Genomic DNA, 22,427 nt, shown 5'->3' with positions numbered 1-22,427 from the left:
GTATTGTTCGATAAATATGCATACCGAACCGAAAGCACTGTATTGAACGGTTCAATATCGATACAAGTATCGTTGCACCCATCCATCCATTCGCTTCCGCTTATCCTTTTCAGGGTCGCGGGGGGCACTGGAGCCTATCCCAGCTGTCATAGGGCGAAAGGCGGGGTACACCCTGGACAGGTCGCCAGTCTGTCGCAGGGCCAACACACAGGGACAGACAACCATTCACACTCACATATTCACACCTAGTGACAATTTGGATTAATCAATTAACCTATCCCCACAAGCTGCATGTCTTTGGACGGTGGGAGGAAGCCGGAGTACCCGGAGAGAACCCACGCAAACACGGGGAGAACATGCAAACTCCACACAGAAAGACCCCGGCCTGATGGTGGAATTGAACTCAGGACCTTCTTGCTGTGCGGCAACAGTGCTAACCACCGTGCCACCGTGCTGCCCTAATATATATATATATACTAACTTATTTTTGTTTAACATTTTTCCTCTATTACTTTGTTGTTGTTGTTGTTTCTTTTCATTAAAATTTTTGTCCTTTTGATAATCTTTGTACAAGGGGGGTGGGGCAGGTCTGTGTTAAAGGCGTACTGGAAACATTTTTGAATCAAGAATTTTGACCAATCAGCATGGAGAAAGTTGTAGCCCTGCCTATTTCAACGGACCTGCAATAACCCGTTTTTTTTATTTCTTCCAATGATTTTATGTGCGGAAAAAAATAAAAAATAAAAACTCGTGAGCTGTTAATTTGACCAGAGACTTTTAGGTATCAACATCAGGATCTGTCATTTGTAGGACCAAGGCAACAAAAATATGATACAAAAGTGTATAGAAATAATACACCATGCACACAGTACGTGTGTGCAACTCTGTACTTGAAATAAAAAAAACTATCAAAACAATTCAAGTTCATAATGTATTTTTTGATAAATAATCTAAGACAGCTATAACACGTAGCTGTAATTCACAACCCGGAAACTCAGGTTTACGACTGTCGTGAAGGCAGCGTGTCTCTCTTCCAGTCAGAACGGAGCCATATGAGGTGAACCTGCTTTACTCGCGCTCCTCACACTGGACTCATTGTGGTGGTCAGCTAACGGTAGCAAATTATCTTATGATGATATCAGTTAGCTAATTTGTTTAGCCACCGCAGCGCTTACAACATTTCGCTAGCTTGCTTGGCTGATCGGCTTGGCTGATGTTGCTGGCGGATGAATTCGTTGTTTTTCATAATGTCGAAATCGTTCCGTTATTTTTAGCTAGCACTGCATGCTAGCGCAGCTAATAGTGGTAAGCAAAGCGTGACTAATCGGTCTATCAGAAACCGGAGGAATGGAGCAGTGGCAGGACGCGGCCTCTCGGCAGGTCAGCCTGCTTACTGATCGTGTGAATGAACTGTTGTCCAGAGGTCTGGAGCTACTGCGCTCCGAACTCGGCGTGGATTTGGGGCTGAAGCCGGAGCTCATTCCGCCATGGATGATCCTTTTGCTGGCAGGTACTGGGCTGCTGCTGATGGTCGCTCTGTGGGCCTCAGTCTGTCGGGGTCTCTTCAAGAAGCGCCCTGTTATGAGCCATGCGGACGACGGAATTGAACTAAAGCGAACTGTCGGTAAACCCGTCAAATCCGAGGAACCGAAGAAAAAGAAAAAGAAAGCGGAAAAGGCACGTAAAATGAAGTCTGTTTTATTTCCAGCTTTTCCCTATACCGCTAGCAGGGCTAGCTGTCAGGCTAACGCCACGGTGACAACTAAATCTCATGTCATGGCTAAAACAAGCTTCAGGCTAGTGTTCTGTCCGGCTATGCCGTTAATGGTTGGCGTTTTATGCATAAGTAACAACGGTATAACTTGTAATGATACTCGTGAATTTTAAATGACCTTTCCAGAAATCTCAGCCAAACGGGAGAGCTATCGCTGAGCCACAGGAAGAAGCCATAGCGTCGGAAGAGATAGTGCCACATCACCAACCGCCCCCACCAGAAGTCAAGCCGGAGAAGGTTGCTGAGGTAATTTAAAATCGTGCCAGAATCACACTCTGTTAGGACTCAAACCAATTAATTTTTCTATTTTAATTTATCTACGATAATGCTTGTCTTTTGTAGCATTTTCTATCATTCGCGTTACTACTTTGACGTCTTCACTGAATGTAGTCAAGGAAGAAAAAAAAAAAAGAACATTTTCGCCCTTTCACTCTTTAATGATGCAACCGGCCACTGGTGTTGGGTTACAGTCTTCAGCTGTCATATGCAGCACAAATGTGGAGATGTCCGCTTATCACAGCACATAGTGTCATCTTCTAAAGACCACAATATAAAAGTATTGGTGACCCGGAAGGTTCGGCAGTCAGACGTGGAATCACGCAGGAGATAAAGTAGTGCTCACGAAAAGTACATGTAGAAGATTTAGGTACAGTGGATGTAGTTTCACTTATAAATAGACGAGGCCTGAGCCTGCTGTGCAGCATGGTTCATTCAGCATGTGGTCGCGTTCCCCCTCCTTAATAAATCATATGTTCTGCATACTATCAACATCTTTCTGATTCTGTAAACTGTCATATAACCTTGTGTGTTTATGTCTTTGTCAAATATACTGGCTTTTGTTTGCAACTTTATGTCCGCTCTTTGTTTTCCAGGTGAAGAAGTCAAAGAAAAAGGCCAAACAGGCTGTGAAGGAGACCAAGACAGTGACTACAGATGGCAAAGAACCAGAAGAAGGTAAAATGTTCTGAGTCCTGTCATCATTTAGCTGTTTTCAAAGTGATACTCTGGTATTATCTGTGGTATTTGACTGTTTTAGTTTGTTTAGCTTACCTCATAAGGAAGACATACCCAGTGACCTGACCAGTGAACCACAAAGGGAATAATTAACAGCGTGGGTTTAGTTACATGCAATCGGTGTCTTAGTAAAATTCACTTAGCCTCAAGTCTACATCCAGTCCTTCGCCCTGCTTAATCTGTACCATTTTTTTCCCCCCTCACTAATCCTGTAATGAACTCCTGCAGTATTTTGTGACAAATTCTACACTGAACTTAGTGCTACCTTTCAGGCACATGGGAAACCAAGGTCAGCAACAAGGAGAAACGGGAGCAGCGCAAGAAGGATAAGAGTTCCAGCGATGGCTCAGCCAGCCCCGGTGGAGGGGGAACACCTGTGAGTGTTCCCACAGAGCAGCCCAAGGCCTCCACAGCCCCTGCACCTACCAACCAGAAGAAGAAAAAAGGTGGCTTTTTAAGTGTCCTTTCTGCATTTGAAGAGTTCTTTTTAAAGATCCTGTAGACAGTTGCACAAATGTTGTTTCTGTATACATTGTTGTTGCCTTTCGTTGGTCTCTCGTGGCCAAAACAGTCTATGAATACAGGCATTATGGGAATTTGAGTCTCGAGTGAGCTTTCTCAGAATTGTTTTTGCAGTGTTTTTTCTTGACCTTGCTCTTTATTCTCAGGAGAATCCACAAAAGTGAAGCCTGAGAAGGTGGAGGCTGTTGTCTCTAAAGGTAATTATCAGTATGAAATTGAGAAAGACATCACACATTGATATTAGTACGTACTAGAAGTAAATTACAGCAAAGTCTGGGTTGATGTGCCGCTAGCCTGTCAAGTGGAATCAAATGTTTCTCTCTTGGTATTAGTTAACAGCAACAATGCGGTGGAGGTGTCCTCTGCTGTACCTGATGTGCCGGTAAAGATTCCTGCTCAAACTGTTGCTCCCAAGACTGCCTCCTGTACCACCAGCAGGGAACCACCACTGTGGAAGACGGGGATTGATGGTACTTCTAAACTCTTCATTGTTGATCTTGACTTCTGTTAAGCATAGTGCTTTAAAATAATTATTACAATTAACTGGCTCGTTTAAAAAGTCACACATCTACAAAATATCCCCCATGGTGTATTCAGATCAAAAACAAAGCAAAGTTTTCACATGGTGCAGGTGCATACAAAGCAGGTGCAAAGACAAGTGTGAAAACATTTCATCTTTAGCAAACGATCTATAAATCGTTGAGTTTGAGACAGAACAAAGAAAGTGTAGGGCTTAGAGAAAAGGCTGGGAATTTGTAAAACTTCTTGTAAATTCTGAAGATGGTGTTTGAACCTGATTCCAGTCTACTCTTTCTCCTTTTGGCTCCTGCTATATTGGGTTTTCCAAAAAACAATTAATTCTTCATTATTGTCCTGAACACATCTTTAGATTTGTTGTGTTTGGGAGAAAAAGAAACTAAGTGTAATAGAGCTTCATATTAAAAATGGCTTACTGAATATTAACTCACCCTCAGTACCAACGGTACCAACTAGTCTGTTAGGGCACATTAGTCCTCATTCATAAAGTGCTTTACAAATCAGAACATTACAGCTGCCAGGTGGATTTTTCCCGTTTGAGTGTAACTGGTCAAACAACAGAGCCACTTACTGCTAAAGAGACAGAGTGAAAGTGGACAATATATCCTTGGTTTCGTAACATAAAACTCATTGTTGCTCCCAGGGAAAGCACAAAAGTGAACCCAGTCCTTATTTTCCCCTGAGTTATCGATTTTGTCACTAGTTAGCCAACATAAGCTAATGTAGGTCTATTAGCAACAACCAACCAACAACATGACATCACGTTCTGTACTAACAGAAGATAGTGCTATACATGTTTTTAAAAATTTACGCACAGACGGCGTTAAATCTGTTTTTGATAGGTTTTTGTCTAAAGTTTGACAGTAAAATTCTCTTGAATTATTATTTTTTATTACTTTAAATATACAGCTGCTTAAAGGCCCCATTCAGACAATTTAGAATCCCCAAGGTCAATGTTTTGAGCAGTGATGACACAACTTCTGTGAAATGTGTCTTTCAGAGGCGTGGACTGTGAGTAAAAGGGGAATGCCAACAACCCAGGTAAATCTGATGTCTTTACCGAGTCTGGGAATTGGTACTGCTGGTAAGTATACACTGCAGCAAAACTGAGTCCTGCCACTAGATGGCACTGTTTGTCTTGCCCAGATTTGGTTGTATTAACGCGGTAATTGTTGTCTCCATAGAGCCCAAGCCTGTGAACGACCTGCCGTGGATCAGTCAGCCCAGACTAGATGATGAGTGGTCTGGACTCAGTAAGTGCCATTTACTGGTTTTCTTTCACCGCACTGTTTAATTTTGATGTTGCTTGATGTCATCTCTGTTGTGGTACTCCTTCACGTTTATGTCTCGTGACACCCTTTTTGTCTCTCAGACGGTGGTTCTGTGGACACCAGTTCTGACTGGAACGCCCCCTCTGAAGCATGGGGCAACTATGAAGAGCCCACCCTCGAGCCTCCTCCAGCACAGGAGCAGCCCCTCCCTGAGCCAGCCAAGGTTAATCTGTTGATCGGAGTGGCAGTAAGTGTGGCCAAGCTCTGGACAAAAATAAGCATTATAGAAGTTTTAAAAATAACAACCCATTAACTAATGAGTCATCAGGGCTTAGACTCAATGAGCTGTCCTCGTTCTTTCTTTTGACTGTGACCCTGCAGCTCAGTGGCTCAACACAGTAGACTGAATAGACAACATAGTTTATCATATTATGGCGGCTGTTTGAAACCAGTATGTGGATGTGTACAGATCATATAGACTTCAAAGGCCTTTCTCATAGCGGACATTTTTCTACAGTATGACAAACACAGGTGTAATAAATGTTGCAGTGAATAGCAGTTTACTTAAATGTTGATGCGATGACATGTTGTCATGTGCTACTGTGCCTTGCTTCTGCCAACAGACAGTGGAAAAGTAAGGAATTACCAAAGCATTCCCATTTGCTCTAGAATTTCTAATATAGTGTCTGTTCCTGCGTTTTTAAGTCATGTTTTATCCTCATGGGTTCACAGGAGGATGGTGACGATGAGAAGGATAAGGGAGTGACCACTGCTGATGGAGCGGCTAAAACTAAAAAGAAGAAAAAGAAAAAGAAGAAGGCTGCTGAGGAGGGAGGAACAGCTGGTCAGGTAACAGCTTGTGAGCAAATGCACCGCTGAGTGTAGTAACCTTAAAAGGTGTAAAACAAAGAGTGGTGAGATGTTCATTCTCCTGGATATTTTTTTTTGTCTAAATTCCACTTGTTTGTTTGTTGGCTCAGGAGCCGGAGAAGGAAACTGCACCTGCAGCCTCGGTGAAGAAGCAGCCACCTGTTCAGGAGAACGCTGCTGCCGTCCAGCCTGTCAAAGCAGCTGTCGAGGTCAGTGGGCTGACGGGCAAGAAGGAATCAAAGATGATCTTGAAAAACGCGGCTATTCTGTTCTCTGACCCGTAGCCTTGCAGCTGTTTCTTTTTCGCTCTTAACTTGCTGTTTTCCCTTTCCTAACAGGTGAGAGCAGAGCGTCCAGTGAAAGACAACATATCCCAGAAATCCCCTGTCACACAAGTGCCACTGAAGCCAAATGAAGGAGAACCAACTGCCAAGCAGAACAACCTTCCTGCTCCGACACAACAAAGTAAGCGCTAAACACTGTCAGATGTGACACCAGAACCTTGTGCATGCTGGTACTGAGGCATTTGGTGCAGCTAAATATGACTTTCCCAGTTGTCTAGTTGTTAACTCTGATTTACTTGTATTGGAGTATCAGATGCACATAAGCTGCATATTTTGAAGCATTTACAATTTCAGGTTCTGAGCAGTTTGGCAGCGTGCTATTAATGTAAAGCAAATTAATATAAAGCAAACTGAATCTCCTTCACTAACAAATCTGTATCCAAATCCAGATGTGGGTCTTAAAGCTTTTCTCCTTTACTTTTGTCTAAACCTTTTTTTTTTATGTTACTTTTTATACAAACAAAAAACAAGTAGATCCGTTGCTGAAGTTGGGACAACTATTGGTGTCCAGTGTCTCCAGTAATTATAACGTTGAAAAATGAGTACAATCACATTTTCTATAAACTTGTTACTCAAGTATCACGTTCATGTGACAATGCTGAAGTGTGTGTTTCAAGGTTAAGCTTGTTAATAATCTTAGGAAATTTAATCTGCAACAACTTGGATCATTTGCTCTTGATACTGTATGCTTTGATCAAGCTCTTTAAATCTGTGCTCAGCTCATTTCTATTACCCACGCCATCTTTTTCTGGGAATGATGGGTTAAAATTTTGTCAGTGGAAGTCAAACTCTTTTTCTCACCAGTGAATCAAACAGATGTGGGGTTATGCTCATTGAAAGAGATGTTTAAAGGTGTTCCTACCTTTGTGTGTTTCCACAGAAAAACCTGAGGAGAGCCAAGCGCCCAAACCAGCAAAGAAGAAGAAGGCGAGGAGAGAGACATGAGACGGAGTCCACTCTGCAGGCCTCTGTATGCAAGAGACTTGATACTCTGTTTATGCAACACCTTTGGTGGCAGGAACTCTGAACAAAGATCTTCTCGATGGACTCTACCTTGAAAACGTGTGGAAACCGAAACAACTTTTATACACATCCACGTGTCAGCAGGCGCATCGTTGAAAACTGAAACTAGATGCAGTGCAATCTAATGTAATGCGGTGTTGATGATTTTTAAGTATGCATTTGATACTGATTGTGTCTTCTAATTCCACTGAATCCAATAACTGAAGGAGCTGTATTGTAGTAATTAGACGTGTAGAAATTACTGATCATGTTTAGAAGTGTGTTATCGTGGTGGCTATCGAACGCAGAATTACTGTGTAGAGAATGCAAACGGTTGCATCAGGTTACACGACACTAGGCCTTCGCTTTGCTGTCCTTTTTTTTTTCTTTTTCTTTTTTCTTTTCTTAAATTGCTCTGATGTTTGTAAGCTGTGGCACCGGTGAAAAGAGCAGGAAGATCAAATGTTTGTGTCAGCGGTTTGGGCTCGACGGCACGTAAACATTTGTGACATGAAATGAGCTGTGAGCGTTGTGAGACCATGGAAAAGGGACTCATGAGCCGCACTGTATTTTTTATTTTACTTTTTTTTTTCCATGTAATTTTGAACACTTCATGGACACACTCTCCATCTGGTCTGTCCCCTGTCTGTTGTTGTACTGCAGTGTGTCGAGACAACAGTTTCCTTGCCGTGTTTACTGTCTGTGACTGCTCTTAGGAGCGCAGCCGCGTGGGAGCCTCTGATCGTACACGTGTCACGGCAGTGTCATCAACCTCCTCATGATTTTCCACCAGTGAGTGATTCCGAAGTCTTCAGAACCTTTTGTAAAACCTGTTTGTAACAAAAGAAAAGCTTAAGCCATATGTAAAAAGACTAAATAAAGGCCAGTTTTTCTACATTTGGGCTTCTTCATAGCACAGTGTGGATTGTCCCATCACTCTGAGAAACAGTGTTACTGCTGTTGAGCTCAGGCCTCAGGCCTGCAACCTCACCTTTAGAAGATTCACTTTATGTGGAAGTGGAAAAATAAAAGTGGACTTGCAAGGATCAAAAGTAGCCAGGTTTCTCCTTAATAATAATAATGGACTGCATTTATAGAGCGCTTTTTGGGACCCTCAAAGCGCTTTACAATTCTACTATTCATTCACTCTCACACACTGGTGGAGGCAGCTACAGCTGCCCTGGGGCAGACTGACAGAAGCGAGGCTGCCATATCGCGCCATCGGCCCCTCTGGCCATCACCAGTAGGCGGTAGGTGAAGTGTCTTGCCCGAGGACACAATGACCGAGACTGTCCGAGCCGGGGCTCGAACCGGTGTTGTGCCAAAAAGTGATTGTCTGCCAAAAACTGATTTCCGGTATTTGCCAAAAAGCGATTGCTCATATTTAAAGTGCTATAAGTAACTTGTTGGGCTATAATATGTTAAACATATGTCAAATGCATCCCTTATGGATGACATAAAGTCATCTTGAGCCACAAACAACATTCGTGTAGCAAGATACAAGCCGCAATCAGTTTTTGGCAGCGACTTTTATATAACCTTTATTTATGCAGTAAAAAAAAATCTCATTAACATTAAAAATGTATTTTGTAAGAGTAAGTTGCCCAACAGGACAGCAGAAATGGCAGCAAATATTACAATAGTTCTGTAAAAATATTTTAAGTGGGGATAAAGGACCGGATTGGTTATAATGTAAGTACAAGTTGTAAAGATACTTAAAAAACAGATAATTTTTTAATTCTTTATGTAACCCCTTTGTATCCCCTGTTCACCGAAGTCTATTTACGAACATACGTAAAGATATTACACATAAAAAATACACAGAAACACTGGAAATCACTTTTTGGCAGACAATCACTTTTTGGCACAACACCCGGCAACCTTCCGATTACAAGACGAACTGCCAACTCTTGAGCCACGATCGCCCTTGCATAAGGCAGTGGTGCTTTTTAAAGACGCGACCAGTAACTTTCAGATTAAAGTACTTATTTTAATCCCCGGCTGTATAACTTTCTGGAAATGACGGGTTACATCATCGGATTTGATCCGATCTAATCTGTCACACGCTCCAGTGTTTATCATCCTCAGGACGAGTAAATGCATCCTTCTGCAGCGGATCGGAAAAGCTGATCAGACTATAACCGGAAGCATCGGGATCCTTTTCCTTTCAAAATAGTAGCATGCTCAAGTTGTCATTCGGGTAGTGTGCAGAAAAGAGGAGGAAAAAGTTTTATACGACTGATTTCACAAGCACACATTAGCCTGCCATTTGATGACTTTGACAAATTGAATTTGGTCCGCTTGATTTGATTACTCATCAAACTAATCTTATTTTACTAATCTGGAACTATTTGCTCCGTATGTCATCGCTATCATTACAAAATGTACATCAAATCACATCCATGTTAAAATATGTGACACACATATTGGGCGGGACAGAGTTTGTCTTCCTTTAAAATAATGTAAATGTCTCACACTGGCTTAACGCAGTGAAGAACAATGAATTGAAATTACTGAATCCGTAGATTAAGGAAAATAAATGGTGATGTATTTGCTAAATACATCAGTATTTGCAATATTGCTGTAATAAAGCAATAAATATTCACCTTAAAGAGCACAGTGAGACCGCTGGTGTTTAATTTTGAAAAAACGGAAGTCGTGATTTTAACTGTGACGCGGGCTTGTCGCGTTCTGGTCCGCTAAGCTGCTCACCGTGATAAGTACCGGACGGGTCAGGGGCAGTCAGAGGCTGTTCGTCAACTCTTGCTCGGTGAAGACGTCGATAGGACAGCGGGGACTCTTCCTTCACATACACCGACACCGTTTGTAAATGCCTGCAGACACACAAAAGATGATGATGACGGCCTCTCCGTGGGACCGCTGGTACTCCACGCGCTGCTGCCTGTGTTGCCATGTCCGCACGGGAACCATCATCCTGGGGGTCTGGTACATGGTGAGCATCGCCTAACTCTGTCACTCACTGCATGCGTGTAGACTTCAAGAAACAGCAGAGCCAGAGACAACATGATATGAGCACAGGATTTAAGAGTATATAATCTGTCATTTAAAATCATTTCACGTCAGACTTGATCTGTACTTGCCTTTTTGATATTTATATAGCTGGAATCAAAATATAAAGATGACATTGTTTTAAATTACTTTATCCAAACTTTTATTTGTAAATACAGGATTATTGATAATACTTAATTTAAGAAATTACTTATAGTATAGACACTTTAATCAAGTATTTTAAAATTGATTAATGAAACAATTCTGTCTTTTCTGTGTTGTGGCACTAAGCTCTTGTGGAGCATGTCTGTGAATTAATGCTGGTGTAGTTGAGTATATCAGACTGACTAAACCAAACACCACATGTGGAAAAAGCTTCTCTCTGCTCCCTATGAATAAATAAGCAGTGGGCCTCTTCAGGTAGGGTTTTGTGTCAGGCTGCCAATTGACTGTGGAGAATTTTCCATTACACTCACCTGATCAATGGGGATGTATGAGTCACCTGAATAATGAGAGGTGCTGGCCAGAGCAAAACAAAGACTTCTACTGTAGGTACTTCATTTAACATAGCTGCACTGTCTCCACGCCAAGACTTAAGAATTTAAGGATGGTTACTGGCTGCAGTCTGTGATGATAAAAAGTTAAGTAATGTAAAGAGCACTAACAGACACTGCTCTGCAGATTATTAATTATGTGTGGAATGTCAGGTGAAGAGGTTTACATTTCTGGTGCGCCATCTGTGCATACTGTTGCCTTCATCTGTCCATATGTTCTCTGTCCCTAAGCTCATCAATGCTGTGGTGTTACTCATCCTGCTCACTGCCCTCAACGATCCTGAGCAGTACCACTTGACCAGTGCAGAGTTGGCTAATGACCTGGATGTCATGGATGATGCCAGTAAGTAGTGTTTTGCAGTAAATGTATCATAAGTTGTCTCTAAGAGTTATGAAGTAGATTATTGTTAGGAGTTTTTACATCCATGTATCTTTTTGTATACGAGGGTTAAATCTTGATGGAGATTTGCTAGAAAACCCAGTGGGCTCTGTGGTGTTTTTCTTAAACTCTTGCGTGTAGGTAGATCCGTCATGTAACTAATGGAATAATTTACTGTGTTATTATAAGGACCTCAGACATTGTCTAAAGTGACAGTCTTCATTTCTGTATAAGTAAAAACACCCAAAGCCACAGCCTCCCAAAAACCCAATGTCCATCTGTGCAGAGCATTTGAAAAGCCTTCTTAACACACCAGGTGTGTGCTGGAACAGTCTGACCAGGGGTGACTCACAGCACATGGTGCTGGTAGTCTCTGATTGGGAACGACTATTGTCCCAGTTCCAGAGGATGAGCGTTGTCCTGTGACCCATTAGTACATGCTGGACCAGCCGGTGCCACTGCAGTTTTACAATCACATGCATAGAATGTTCAGATTTCTGAGGTTTATAAGTATCAGTTCACTCAGTAACATGCACTGACGCTTGCTTTTGTGCAATAACAGTAAACATCTTTTGTTTTAATCTTTTCTTAGTAAAATAATTCTCCCCTGAGAAAAACAACATCATTATCCTTAGGGCTTTGACTCTAGATGAGAAGAAAGCTACTGGTTCCATTTGTTTTTTTTCAGCGTGTAACTGGAGTTGAAGGGGAATTACCGTAGCTCATTAGCTTATTATAAACACGCTGAAGCTAACAACTAGCTTGTCACATTTTAATGTTTTTTAGGCCAAATTAAACACGAGGTATATGATATAAATATTGAGCTTTTGTGATAGATTTTAAGCTCAAATTTTCTGGTTAGCTATAATCTACCAAACAGAATCAATGTTTGGGTATATTTATAAATGTTGGGGGAAGAAAGACAAGCTAGTCTTTCTGCTAGCTAACCTTCGTTTAGCCACATTTTTATGTTTTGTGGTGGCACTTAAAGACAAGATATAACATGCTAATGGATGAGCTTTATACTTGTTGCTATATCGATTTGGGGCACAGTTTCCTGGCTTCCAGTCATTATACAACAAAATATTATTATATTCTGAAATTATGTGTAAAATGTATAATAGCTTAAGCATTCACCACCAAATAGCAAGAAGGGAAGGTTAGCAACAAGCCTGTGAACATAATGGAGAATTCAGCTGTTGCCAGATATTTTACTCATTAGCTGGTAAAATAAAACAAAAAGGGGTGAACATCACCAGGCGGCAAAATTGTTTCTGCTGCCCCAGATGGCATTAAATCAAAAAGCTTTTTATGCTGGTATTTTGCCATTTACCTGAATTAGATTCTGGGAATAAAGTGTCACACTTCTGAGTTGTCTTTTTTCTTTTTTTAAACCACAAATCTGATCCATCCTGTGACTCAGAGCTGTGAAACACTGATTGTCAGGTCATTATTAAAAGAATATGGAAAATAATGGGTCAGGCAGGAAAAAAAAGTGGCGTTTCATTGAAGTGACTATTATTTCCCTGTAGTGCCACTTTTATTTTAAGGTTGCTCGGCCCTGCGCTTATGTAACAGAATGATTAGTTCTGTTCTGTTGAGTTGATTTCAGGTCAGGCTGACACGATGTGTATCCCAGAGCAGAGGTTAAATCCTTTTCTAGTTGACAGATGCATCATGCCATTGTTTTCTTCTGCTCTCCATTTGTGGTCCCTTGATGACACCATGTTCTAAACATTTTCATAAATGTAATTCAGGATTGATTGCGCCACAGCCAATGTGACTACAGCCTGAATTAAATAGAAAGCAAAGATCTGTACAGCTTTTTTGAATTTCTACCTTTTCTCCTGTTGCTTCAGACATGTGCATCGCCTCAGCGATCTCTCTGCTGATGATACTTATCTGTGGGATGGCAACATATGGTGCCTACAAGGTAAAAAAAACATTTATTTTACTCTCATAATTGTATTTCACGTGTTGCTGTTTCCCTGTTGATTCTCTGCTCTTTGATAAATAAGCCATTGTGTCCCAAATATCTAACGTTAAGGTCTTTATTTCAGTTACGTCCCGCCTGGATCATCCCTTTTTTCTGCTACCAAATATTTGACTTTGCCCTTAACACCTTGGTGGCTGTTAGCATCGTAGTTTACCCAAACACCATTCAGGATTACCTGCAGCAACTGGTGAGAAACATCTGATATATGTATATATTTATTTTACTCATCATTTATAATTTGACATGAAATGAAAACATCACTGCTGTCTTTCTGATTCCTCCTCAGCCTGAGAACTTTCCCTACAAAGAGGAAGTTGCTGCTCTCAGTAACGTGTGCTTGGTCGTCATCGTGCTGCTCTTCATCGGCTGTATTCTCGGCTTTAAGGTAAAGTTTTCTGCGCCCAGTTTACATATTTGTCTCATATGCTTAGCAGCACCTAGAAATGTTTCCTGGTCTGCTGACAATATTATGCAACCTTGTTACACAGGCTGTTGCCTTTTTACGTAACCCTCTGTTCACATGTGGCTCTGTGATGTGACTGAAGTGAGGTGGAAATTGATTAGCTTTCACTGGTTCTAGGTAAAGTAGAGCCCAGGAATGAATCTTGAAAGCGTGCTGTGGATAAAACCTCGCTCCAAAAAAGCCGAGAAGCTGTGTAAAAACTCAGAATGCAATGATTTGCAAACCTTCAAAACAACATGTCAAATGTTGACACTTTAGACATTTTGTATTGTTTTGACTGTGCTCGTTTTCAGTGTCTGGACACCTTTTTGTTTTACACCACTCTGTAAGTGCTTCCCACTCCTTGTTGTGGGATTTGAGATGCTCAACAGTTTGAAGCCTCCTTTGTTGTATTTTGTGTCAAATGTTTTCAGTGAGTAATGTGTCTGGACTCTCAGTAGGCCAATATGGCCCCTAACTCTGGACTCTTATTGTTCCAAACTTTGTTTGTCATCCAGTATTAATGATGCCCTCACATAATATGTGCACCAATGGACCTCCATTCGATTGCATATGCTAGCTTTTGAACTTTATTATAATAAGCTAGCTGTTCTCTTCATTCTGACGGAGGATTTAGACATTTTGAAAGCTCCAAAAAGAATTTTAGCTTCTGGTTCATCAGACCACAGTCTCAGTCCAGCCTGACTGAGATCGGGCCCAAAAATGGGATCCCGTTAGGACTCAGGCACTGATGGCAAAAAACTGTAATCAGGCAGATTTTCCAGATTCTCTTTTAAGTATATTATTTTGAATTTGCTCATGCAGTCCTGCCCCTGTCTCAAATGTTTAGAAAAATGTTGCTGGTTCATTTTATACATGATCCCAACAGTTGTTGGAAATGGGACTGTATTTTTCACAGCAGACATATTTGATTTATCACAGCAGGAAAAGCGGAGAGCACAATACCAGAACCCCAAAGCAGCTACACTGAATTCAGACACCATTTCTTTTATTATTTATATGTCAAAGTGAGAAGGAAGAAGTGTAGTACTATACTTGTAATATAAGGTTTACTCTCAGCTTTCCTTCTGAAAGATTTAAAGTCAGAGTCGGGTGTAGGAGTGTACATATGTGTAGTCTCAAAATTATATTACAGTGTTTCTAGGAAATTTGTGATGATGGTATTTATGACAACACAGAAGAAAGGCTGAACAATGTGGTGACTGCAGTGAAAAAAACACAAGGAGGCATGTTTAATGTTTCTTTTCCAATGAGCTTTAATTATTTATGCAATGTAAAGTATGAATTATTCCCACGAGGTGCCAGCAGCTACAGTGGTGACACAGCATAACTCATATATACAGTGCTGTGAAAAAATATTTGTCCCCTTACTGATTTCTTAGTTTTTTGCATATTTGTCACATTCAAGCAAATTTGAATGTTAGATGAAGATAACCTGAGTAAACACAAAATGCAGTTTTTCATTCATGATTTCATTTATTAAGGGGAAAGACCTATCCAACCCGACCCGGTGCTGCGTGAAAAAGTAATTCTCCCCCTGTTAAATCAGTTTTTTGGAAAGGAGTTCACTTTCACTAGCTGCACCCAGGCCTGATTACTGCCATAGCCGATAAATCAAGAAATTGGGCCGTTTTAAACCTGTAGCGGTGAAACAAGTTTGTTTTTTCAACCAGGAGCAGGAAGAGTTTTCTTGCATGTTTTGCAGAGTTTGATGAAGGTTGTTGAAGTAGCTCACTTTTTACTAAATCATCATTGGCTGACATACGGCTCTCGCTCCAGAAGGTTCTGGGCTTGTCGTGTTGTTGTGCCTAAACGTAAACTCTTTGCTTTGCAATCTCATTGACGCTGCAATATTTTTTTTATCATGTAAAACTGTATACCGATATAATCGACCAGCCCTAGGGACGAGTTACTTCCTCTTTTTTTATTAATTTTTTTCAGCCACACTATTAAAGTGGCTCTTTGAGGGTCAGTGTGTTCTGATACTCAATTACTGAACACTGTTTAGTAAAATTAAGCAAACATTTATGGTTCCAAGGCAACCAATTACTTCCTTGCATCATCTAAGTTGGCCTGTGCCATGCACACTAAGTGTGTTTGCAGTAGCAAACTCCTTATTTATCCAAGTGTGTCCCTGGGAGCTCTAGAATAAACCTCTTAATGGTCACTTGGGCAGTGTGGCAGTTGGAAATGTGCACAAAACAAGCAGGCACTTGGCCACTTGCAAAGTGTGGGCGCACCCGTTAAATCCTGTGGAGTTGAGCTGTTAATGAACTTCGGACGGAATCAGGTCAGGCCATTGTCCAAAGCTGACATTTCTCACTTTAAGCACATAGGAGGGGCAAGCTAGCTCACCTTAGGTGAGCGTGCTGCCTGGGTAGAGCTTGCACGAGGTGTCACACAAGATGCTCATATGCTCACTGTGAGTTCACTGCACATTCACCAGCCTTATTCTTACATGGGTGCAGTTGGACATCGCACAGGCTTTGTACTTGAGAGCAGGTTAAAGATAGTTTAATTTGTGGTCCAGATGCAGTTGACGTTTGTGCTCTGACATAAACCTGTGTAAGGTAAAGGGCGCTTTAGCGTCAGTGCAATATTTAGCCTCTTAAAAAAAGTTGCAAAGTACTTTAAAAAGCCATGAAGACATAAGAAAAATCCTAAAAAATAACTTGTTTGTATTATGTATCTAAAGCCAGTAATTCTGTCAGATAGTTGCTGTGATTCTGCTTAAAACCAAAACATTTGTAGTCTTTAACAACAAAAGGTTAACCCTGAGATAAACTGAGATAAAATAAACTGTAACGGTTAATAGAAGCTCATATGTTTCATACTATAGTCGATCAGGGCCTTTTTAGATTGCAAACCCCATGTAATTACCCCAAATCCATCTTTTTAATCAGCACCACTGTCTGAATAATTTCTGATTCAAATAACTGGATTTGCACAATCAGCATCATTATCACACTGTCAGCATGGTTTTGCAGTGGACCATGAAGTAAATTAAGCGATTGCTGCACCTTCCTGTGGAGGTTGTTTGAATAACAGAGCTGTCAGAGCATTAGGGCTGATACTTAATTGGTTCTTATGGTAAGAATGTTTGAGAGCTCAGCCTGGCTTTGGTTCCTGCTAGCGGATGGATGTAGCAGATGGTGTTGTGTTTGGCCGAGGCATTTCAGTAGCAAGCCGCCTGCTGAGAGCCAGATGATTTCTGGATGACAGAGAACAACAGGAACTTGCTACTATAAAGAGACGTCTAATCGTCAGACAGATTCTGCAAACACAATCTGAATCTAAAGAAGAGCGAGAGTTTATTTAGAATAACAACAATTTTACTCCAGCCTTACATTCTGGTGACAGTGATGCCATCAGAATTCTCTGGGGGCAAGATGACCCAGTTATATCTGGAACACCTTGGAAAATTCATTTGCATAGTAACGAGGAGAAGCTGCTTGACTTAAAGCTTTAATACAAGCATCCACTGAGCCGTGCTACCAACGGGGCTGATAATAATTTGTCTATGATTTGTTATTTACCATAACTGTGTTACGTAGTCCATGTGTCTAACATGTGTTTATGTTTTCTTTCTTCCCATTCTCAGGCATACCTGATAGCATGCGTGTGGAACTGCTACAGATATGTGAGCGGACGGGGCAGTTCTGAAATCCTGCTGTACGTCACGACCAATGACACCACCGTAAGTACTGAGAACAACGCTGACTTCTTTGTTTAAATGATAAGACTGGTGATGTCATGATATCATGTCCGTTCAGGACTTTTCCATGCATATTGGTAGCATTTAGCATCAAGCCCACTTTTTCCAGTTGTACTTGTAACAGTTTGCGACAAATACAGTGGTCTGTTTGGCATTTGTTTGGAACTATTTTCAACAGGAAATTAATATATATTTGGCACTCCAAACATTTTCACAGCAACAGCAGCACACTTTCTGTGGGACTGAGCCAGAGTAAATGATTGTGTGTGCTAATTAAGGTCATAAAACACAACGTTATGTGTTTTTCTCAATGGGTTTTAGCCAACACTGAACTTCTACAGCACAGAAGAATGAAATAAATCAGACTAGCAGAAGAAAAAAGTATTTTTTTAGCAGCACTTTATTTTGCTGTCAGACCACCTGTGCAAATGTTTCCAGTGAGCTGCTACAAACGCCTGTGTGCAGAGCTCGCCAGACATGTGAGGGTTCTCGCTTCAACACTAATAATGCACTCATTCCTCACGTGCAGTGTACAGCTGTCCAAATACTTGTAATTTACAAGTCAGCAGTTATTAATGTATGACAAATAAGAATAAACTTATACAAATATAAGTATAATATATTATACTCAAAGTCCATTAAACCCTCTTTCATGTCTAAATCATCATTTAGGGAACTAACATTAAACAGTTTCTGATCTTTGCTGTTTTTCTAAATTTTCCAAGAAGTAGAAAAGCAGCTTCTGTGCAATCCAGACTGCAGGTCACGTTTGGATCGTCTGCGTAGGTTTCCTCTGCTCAGGCCAGTCTGGCAGCCATAAAGTCACTATGTTGATGGGAGAAAGAACATTTAAAGCTGTGCTGTAGTAGCGCGTAGTTTTACAGAAGCTACAGTAGCATGGATGAATGGACAGACTTGGAAAGAGAGACGAGGATCCATGCTGGTGAAGTCATTAGATGGGTACAGTAAGCTCTTTTTAGGGCCTCATGTTGGTGTCTTATTGACCGGACCTGGCTCTCAGTTCACTGTTACCCCACTGCCCACACAGCTAACTGCTTGACTCTGACAGAGGGGAGAAGACTAATGGAGCTATAGAAACACTAATGACTGTTTTGACTATTGCAAAACGTGGTTTTCGGTCTGAACACATAAGGAGCTGCCAGTAACTGGCCCCATCAGGACTGATATTTGACCTTGCAATATATTGGGTTTCACAAGTATTTTGACAAAACCTGTGCTCCCAGTCTGCAACTTAGGACCCCTCAGGGCGTAACACTGCACACAATTTAAAACAGCACCTGATGGTCTACGCGCTGTAGTTCCACTCGCTCCTGATGTGTAAAACACGTGGGCTGTAAAGAGAGACCCAGGAGGCAACTTTCCAGCTGACTGACATCATCAGTGAGGAGTGCCAGAATATCAGCAGCCATTTATTTCCTAACATCAGCCTCACGTCTGCAGGGATGCTTTTTCAATTAGAGCTAGCCATATTTAATGGAAGCTCCCCCACATACCACAGCCGGGTTTGTGGCTTTTGGTTAGCAGCTTGCATGGTGTTACATCAATTATATGATGGTTAGGTCTAGATGGTCCACTAATGCATTGCATGTGAACTGTATTCTTGGGCATAAAGAAAAGTAATTGACACCTACACACAGGTGCTTTATTGGAACAATAAATAAATGCATCATAGAAGAAAGCATGCTTAATTTCTCTTCATGGAGTTGGTGTGGGTGTTGACTCTTGCTTGGCCCCACTCCCCACAGATCACGGTGTCGTTCAGGCATGGCACACAGACTGGGGATTTATTAGCTAGAATAGAATAGCAACTGTTAGATTTGATCCACTGTGTATCCATAGATGCTTTCCAATACACACACAATGCAGCAGAAGATTTATTATACCCCAATATTGCCATAGTGATTCCTGTGCTGCTTGCTTCCGGTTGTAATCCTGACTCCTGTGTTTCCCTCTCTGTCAGTTTGCTTCCTATTTTATTATTTTGGGCTTAGCATCCTTATATTCCTTTCTCTTTATTTTAGTACCCTCCCTTTCTGCAGCTCACAATTGTCTCAGTTGAATCCACCTGTACCTTCTTTCTCCTTTCCCTTAAATTATATATGGTGTGTTTTGTTTCCATTGAATTACTTTGTTTTCGCCGACTCTTGTGCTGGCTCTCCTGCACTCGGTCAATTCTTTTTTATTTATAATCTAATGCACCAGATGTGACCAGATGCAATGCACTGTTCTTTTTCTGGACAACAGATGATGTCACATGTGTCACAGCAGGGCACAGACAGATGATTGAAGTTGTGTAGTAACCTTAAAGTTCATGATATGCATACCACATGCTACAGTATGCACTTTAAAAGGATTTCAGTATGTGCTGAAACTCTTTAAAATGATCTAATATATGCAAGTACAGGCCTAAAGGAAGTTATTGATTACTTAATATCCCACATATTTATTTCAACATCATTAAAGTTTATTGTCACAAAGGCAAGACTGTACCCTCATTGACTCATTGTTAAATACTTAATACCACATGCCGGTCAAACACATAGCGTTGTTGAGGAAGCCCACATTTCTGTTGTGAGAATGAGTGCTGGAATGCTGAAAGAAATCTTTCAGATCCAGGAAAACATTATACAGCCTTAAAATTCATCAGGTTTTTTTTTTAAGTTCCTTCATGGTGGGACCTCAATTCTGGCTTTTTCATATCACATAACGGGACTCAGCATTGAGTGGAGACATCAGTCCAGCTAAGACTGTGCCTTATGTGATGCATATAGACAACCATTAGCCAAATTTATTTTGGAACTCCCCACTTATCCTACTTTTACTTTTGGTGTAGGGGATGAATAATAAAAGATGAACAAGTAGATCTGTCCTCTCTAGTTATCTGTATACAGCTCTAAACTAAATCTGGCTGCTGACAGATGCTTTTGATTTTCACGTGGCACAATTTTAGGACACTTGCTTCATGTACTACATTTCCTTCCTGATATAATAGTAATAGTATTTCAGTAGTAGATTTAAAAAACTTTTTTTTTTACATAAAATAACAGGGAAAAGTCCTGCAAATAAATTCAAAAATGAGCATGGGAAGCTTGATGGCTACTACATGTTAGCACTGCTGTTGTAAGCATGGTAGTATATAGGTCAAAGCCGCACTGTGCTGAAGTACAGCCTGCTGCTTGCATGCCTTTTTTTCTTATGTATGACATTTATTTTAATATTTTGTCTAAGAAGGCTTCCAATCAACCGCTCCAACTGCTTATGTAATGTGCAGTGCAAATAAGACTGGTCATCTTGCCATACTTGCATTTTACATGTTATATAATCATATTTAACTGCAGCCCTGCAGTTTAGCCTATTTTATTGGGGAATCAGACTGATTTCTGTGCAAGCTGTTCTCTCTGGGCTTACAAATATTTCACTTAATCCAAAATACATTTTTAATATTTCATTTTTTTCTGTTTCAAGTTACATCAAAAGTGATGTAATATTATGCAACTTTACCAAAAACATGTTCATATTGATCAGACTGATTTTCATGGTGTTTATTCTGAGTCATGTCCTCATTTCTTTGTCTTCCAGGTGCTGTTACCTCCTTATGATGACAGTGTCAGTGTCCCTCCCAAGCAGGCTCCTCCACCTTACACCACTGTTACAGCATGAAAACATTCCCGGGATCCTGCCGACTGCTGTTGATAAAAGCACAGCAGAATTGATGCACCACACTGCCTCTCCACTGTACAGTATATTTCTGGATATATTGTAGCTACACACACATTACCGTTCTCTTAATGCATTCACACGCATATGTACAAAAACACCTTGGACAGATATACAGACGCACACCACCGTGACCTCTCATCCCTTCCTGTTATTTACTTATTCTTATGTATTTCTCTCCTGTAGCTCTCTGTGTATCTCTGTGTCTTAGTATTCATCCAGAAACGATGTGCACTTTTATGCATTTGAAGCGAAACAAGACAAAAGCACTAGAAAGTTCGATAGATGATATATATTTTTATTAATTCTATTTATGCTCTCTGTGTCTGTAATCGTATTCTGTGGGTCCTACCTTTTCACAAACATATTTAACTTGTGCAGAAATGCAAAAAACCCAACGCATGGCTCACATTAACGAGTGAGGAGCCGTTGCGTGTTTCCTGTTTGTCTCGTCTGAGCTCGTGATCAGGGTTGGATTGCCTTCATTCATAGCTTTCTCTCTCATGGGGTGCACTTCATGGAGCCACGTGTGAAGTGTCACCTTGACGGGAAGTTTCCCAAAGAAATGCACCTGCCTGTGTTCTGACATGATCAAGGAGCAACCTAGTGTATATCAAACATATCAGCGTATTCTACCACAGACATAATCACGGTCTCGTGTTCTAGAAATTAGGAGTGTTGATTTGCGTTGACTGATATTCATAACTTTCTAATGTAATTGTGTCTTTCTACTGATTGATGACAAATGTCTTGGATTGCTGTTTATCTAGAAGCACTGATCTGGAATCAGCTTGCTCTTTGAAGTCACTATAAGTTGGTTGCTGGACAGAGGACTCGGAGCCCAATAAATATGGACTGTGGTTGTGTTTTTTCAGTTAAGCCTAATGGGAGCTTTCTTGTCTGTGTAAACATTACACAAGTCTGTTCCACCAGATGGAGTTACTGGCAAACCACTCGTCCCTGGACACAAAATGTCCTGCAAGGACTCAAATGTCAAACCTTCTGTATGGAAAACAAAGATGTGACATATATTTATCTATTAAAATCCAATTTCACTGATAGATGTTGTGTGTTTTATTTTGTCAAACATGTATATGAACTTGAGCAGACATGTTTCAAGGGTCAAATGGAGCTCAGTGTGTGTGTGTGTGTGTGTGTTTGCAGGAATTATTTAAATTAATCTGGTTAGGGTTTTTTTTTCTGCTATTAAGAGTTAAGCTCTAGCTTAAATGGAAGATG

The 22,427-nt window shown here is 40.8% G+C and overlaps 2 protein-coding genes across 2 annotated transcripts; both read left to right on the top strand.

Moving 5' to 3' along the window:
• Positions 1-1,025: 1,025 nt before the first annotated feature.
• On the top strand, positions 1,026-8,231 carry LOC146563531 (protein LYRIC-like). The gene is made up of 13 exons (XM_085290683.1): positions 1,026-1,677; positions 1,901-2,020; positions 2,647-2,728; positions 3,061-3,234; positions 3,457-3,507; positions 3,643-3,780; positions 4,848-4,931; positions 5,032-5,100; positions 5,220-5,365; positions 5,851-5,967; positions 6,099-6,197; positions 6,327-6,453; positions 7,213-8,231. Exons 1-13 carry the CDS (start codon positions 1,348-1,350, stop codon positions 7,275-7,277), a joined length of 1,602 nt encoding a protein of 533 aa, XP_085146809.1. The 5' UTR covers positions 1,026-1,347; the 3' UTR covers positions 7,278-8,231.
• A 1,784-nt stretch (positions 8,232-10,015) lies between these two features.
• LOC146563530 (lysosomal-associated transmembrane protein 4B-like) lies at positions 10,016-22,243 on the top strand. The gene is made up of 7 exons (XM_085290682.1): positions 10,016-10,287; positions 11,129-11,240; positions 13,136-13,209; positions 13,337-13,459; positions 13,559-13,657; positions 17,337-17,432; positions 21,051-22,243. The coding sequence occupies exons 1-7, from the start codon at positions 10,165-10,167 to the stop codon at positions 21,129-21,131; spliced, it is 708 nt and encodes a 235-aa protein (XP_085146808.1). The 5' UTR covers positions 10,016-10,164; the 3' UTR covers positions 21,132-22,243.
• Positions 22,244-22,427: the final 184 nt, after the last annotated feature.

This window comes from Mchenga conophoros, linkage group LG11, assembly GCF_057382185.1.
Source record: "Mchenga conophoros isolate Kocher_MC1m ecotype Shallow Benthic linkage group LG11, M_conophoros_male_GT1.1, whole genome shotgun sequence".
Lineage (NCBI taxonomy): Eukaryota > Metazoa > Chordata > Actinopteri > Cichliformes > Cichlidae > Mchenga > Mchenga conophoros.
Note: the sequence above shows the minus strand (reverse complement) of the source record. Positions and strands in the feature narration are given on the sequence as shown.

What these genes read in the sequence shown, in the direction of transcription:
- LOC146563530 (XM_085290682.1), top strand. Translation starts at nt 10,165, where the DNA reads ATGCCTGCAGACACACAAAAGATGATGATGACGGCCTCTCCGTGGGAC. An exon ending in GGATGTCATGGATGATGCCA is followed by an intron (nt 11,241 to 13,135) that starts GTAAGTAGTGTT and finishes CTGTTGCTTCAG; the next exon opens with ACATGTGCATCGCCTCAGCG. An exon ending in AGGATTACCTGCAGCAACTG is followed by an intron (nt 13,460 to 13,558) that starts GTGAGAAACATC and finishes ATTCCTCCTCAG; the next exon opens with CCTGAGAACTTTCCCTACAA.
- LOC146563531 (XM_085290683.1), top strand. Translation starts at nt 1,348, where the DNA reads ATGGAGCAGTGGCAGGACGCGGCCTCTCGGCAGGTCAGCCTGCTTACT. An exon ending in TGGCAAAGAACCAGAAGAAG is followed by an intron (nt 2,729 to 3,060) that starts GTAAAATGTTCT and finishes GCTACCTTTCAG; the next exon opens with GCACATGGGAAACCAAGGTC. An exon ending in GGAGGCTGTTGTCTCTAAAG is followed by an intron (nt 3,508 to 3,642) that starts GTAATTATCAGT and finishes TCTTGGTATTAG; the next exon opens with TTAACAGCAACAATGCGGTG.